We start from the raw sequence: 3,243 nt of genomic DNA on the forward strand, positions 1-3,243 counted from the left end.
CTCAGACATTTTCACAAAAAAAAGGAAATTTATAAGCCCACAAGAATATTGACAAGCCAGGCACTGCTGGCTCATGCCTGTAATCCTAGCTACTCAGGAGGCTGAGGTCTAAGGGTCGAGGTTCAAAGCCAGCCCAGGCAGGAAAATCTGTGAGACTCTTATCTCCAATCAACCAGAAAACCAGAAGTGGTTATGTGGCTCAAATGTAGAGTGCCTGCCTTGAGCTAAAGAGCTCAGGGACAGTGCCCAGGCCCGGAGTTCAAGCCCCACAACTGACAAAAAAAAAAAGGAAAGAATATTGACAATATTAGCTGCCAAGTAAAGAATAACTCTCACACGAACTAGTTACTTGTTTTAGTTTACTTCTCATTGTATATCACTATGTAACATTCATATCCTATATTCTAATTTTTTTTCATGAAGGCCACAAAGCCCAGGAAGGAGCCAATTATGCGAAACCATACAGTCACAACCTTCATCTTCCTGGGACTAACAGATGATGCACAAATTCAGAGCCTACTCTTAATTTTTCTGTTTCTTACCTACTTATTGAGTATCACTGGGAACCTGACCATTATCTCCCTTACGCTTATACATCCTCACCTTAAAACACCAATGTACTTTTTCCTGCAGAATTTTTCCTTCTTAGAAATCTTATTCACATCCGCTTGCATTCCTAGATACTTGTATAACCTAGCCACAGGTGACAAAACGATAACCTACAGTGCTTGTGCCACACAAGCCTTTTTTACCGATCTTTTTGGGGTGACGGAATTTTTTCTCCTGGCCACCATGTCTTATGACCGCTACATGGCCATCTGCAATCCTCTGCATTATGCCACCATCATGAGCACCAGCGTCTGCAGAAGATTCATCCTTTGCTGTTGGGTAGCTGGCTTGCTAATCATTCTCCCACCATTTGGCCTGAGCCAAAATCTGGAATTCTGTGATTCGAATGTCATTGATAGCTTTCTTTGCGATGTGTCTCCCTTCCTGAAGATTTCATGCTCAGACACATGGGTCATCGAGCAGATGGTTATAGGCTGTGCCGTGTTGACCTTTATCACAACACTTCTTTGTGTAGTTCTCTCTTACATATTTATCATCAAGACTATCATGAGATTTCCTTCTTCCCAGCAAAGGAAGAAAGCTTTTTCTACCTGTTCTTCTCACATGATCGTGGTTTCTATCACCTATGGCAGCTGCATCTTCATCTATGTCAAACCTTCTGCAAAGGATTCAGTAGCAATCAACAAGGGTGTAATAGTGCTAACTACCTCCATCGCTCCTCTGCTGAATCCCTTCATCTACACCTTGAGGAACAAGCAAGTAAAACAAGCCTTCCAGGACTCAGTCAAAAGAATGGCCTCGTTGTCCAAGAAGTAAAGGAACAGCAAAGATTATTACTTTGGAGATGGATTCTCCAAAGCACACACCATTAATTTCCTAAAGCATCTTTTTTTTTGACAAATCTAAAGCTCATTCACGTAAAACTTCTCAAAAATGTTTCTTGAAGCTGGGTGGCTCATACCTGTAACCCTAGCTACTCATGGATAAAGCCAGCCTAGGCAGGAAAGTCAGTGAGACTCTTAACTCCAATTAATCACCAGGAAACCAGAAGTACAGCTGTGACTCAGAGTGGTAGAATGCTAACCTTGAGCAAAAGAGCCCAAGGACAGCTTCCAAGCCCCACAGCAACAACAACAAATGTTTATTGCATGTACAACTTGGCTAAGTAAAGTCACATAGTTTCACTTCTCATGAACATTGATGTCCTGTTAATAGTTTTCCAAAGGAAAAAACTTCATATTACATCTATCCTTAAAAATGGCAAAAGCTGGGGCTGGGAAGGTGGCTCAGTGGTAGAGCACTTGCCTTGCATGCATGAGGCCCTGGGTTCGATTCCTCAGCACCACATAAGCAAAAAGAAAAAAGCCAGAAGTGGTGCTGCGGCTCAAGTGGTAGAGCACTAGCCTTGAGCTGAAGAGCTGAGGGACAGAGCCCAGGCCCAGAGTTCAGGCCCCACGACGGGACCCAAAAAAAAAATGGCAAAAGCTAACAAATTTAATCAACAAAATATGGACATTAATGAAATATAAGCTAGTCAAGAAACAATAGTCTTCATTTTTATTATTGGTCCACATTTTACAACATATACCTTGCCCATTAAATATATATGTATATATATTTTTTTCATTCAAGTCCAATATTGGAAATAAGACACAAACAAAAAAACAAAAGTAACCCTTCCCTCAAGCAGTATATAGGACAAATATATAACTAAAATGTAAAATTAAATCAAATCCAGCAGGAAACAGGCATAGAGGGAGGAAGGGTGAGCAAACACAGTCATGGTATTCAATCTATACTATGTAAACAATGAACTATAAGCCAGGCACCAGCGGCTCATGCCTGTACTCTTAAGTACTCAGGAAGCTGAGATCTAAGGATCTCAGTTCAAAGCTAGCCCAGGCATGAAACTCTGAGACTCTGAGACTCTTATTTCACTTTAGCTGTGGCTAAAGTCGTAGAGCAATAGCCTTGAACAAAAGAAGCTCAGGGACAACACCCAAGGTCAAGCCCCAGGACTGGCACACACACACACACACACACACACACACACACACACACACAAGCTATACAACTTATGGGCAGGGATGGGAGAGAAAAAGTGGGAGAAAGCAAAGGAAGGGGTGATACTGTCGAAGAAGCATTGTGCTCATTGTCTAACTTATGGAATTGTAACCCCTTTGTACAATTCCTTCATATAATAAAGGTGGGAGCCAGTGGCTCAAGCCCCAGAACTGGCACAAAAAGAAAGAAAAAATACACCACAAAGAGAAAAAGACAAATCCACTATCACAATTAGAAATTTCAGCACACCTATGTCAATAACTAATTGAACCAATACCAGAAATGTAGTTACTTAGAAACGTTGAGCAATATTCTCTGTCAGTACAAACCCACTGACTGACTTATAGACTCTCCAACCAAAGAAGAGCAAAGCTATTTCAAAATTCACAGATAACATATAGATAAATGATATAGGTAATATATAGATAATATAACAAGTTTTGATGAATTGAAGAGGACTCAAACCATACAAAGCACATTTTCTGACCCGGGGAAATCTTTTTTTATTGTGAAAATACCATACAGAGGGGTTACAAATACATGGACAAGATAGGGGAAATCTTTTTTAAATAAGTTTGAAACATTCCTAAGAAACATACTTGGAAAACA

The 3,243-nt window shown here is 40.5% G+C and overlaps 1 protein-coding gene across 1 annotated transcript; it reads left to right on the forward strand.

The window, feature by feature from the left end:
• The first annotated feature begins 450 nt into the window (after window positions 1-450).
• On the forward strand, window positions 451-1,386 carry LOC105988554 (olfactory receptor 6C2-like). Its single transcript, XM_013020184.1, has one exon. It carries the CDS (start codon window positions 451-453, stop codon window positions 1,384-1,386), a length of 936 nt encoding a protein of 311 aa, XP_012875638.1.
• The last annotated feature ends 1,857 nt before the right edge of the window (window positions 1,387-3,243 follow it).

Source organism: Dipodomys ordii, unplaced genomic scaffold (genome assembly GCF_000151885.1).
Source record: "Dipodomys ordii isolate 6190 unplaced genomic scaffold, Dord_2.0 Scaffold3, whole genome shotgun sequence".
Lineage (NCBI taxonomy): Eukaryota > Metazoa > Chordata > Mammalia > Rodentia > Heteromyidae > Dipodomys > Dipodomys ordii.

What these genes read in the sequence shown, in the direction of transcription:
- LOC105988554 (XM_013020184.1), top strand. Translation starts at nt 451, where the DNA reads ATGCGAAACCATACAGTCACAACCTTCATCTTCCTGGGACTAACAGAT.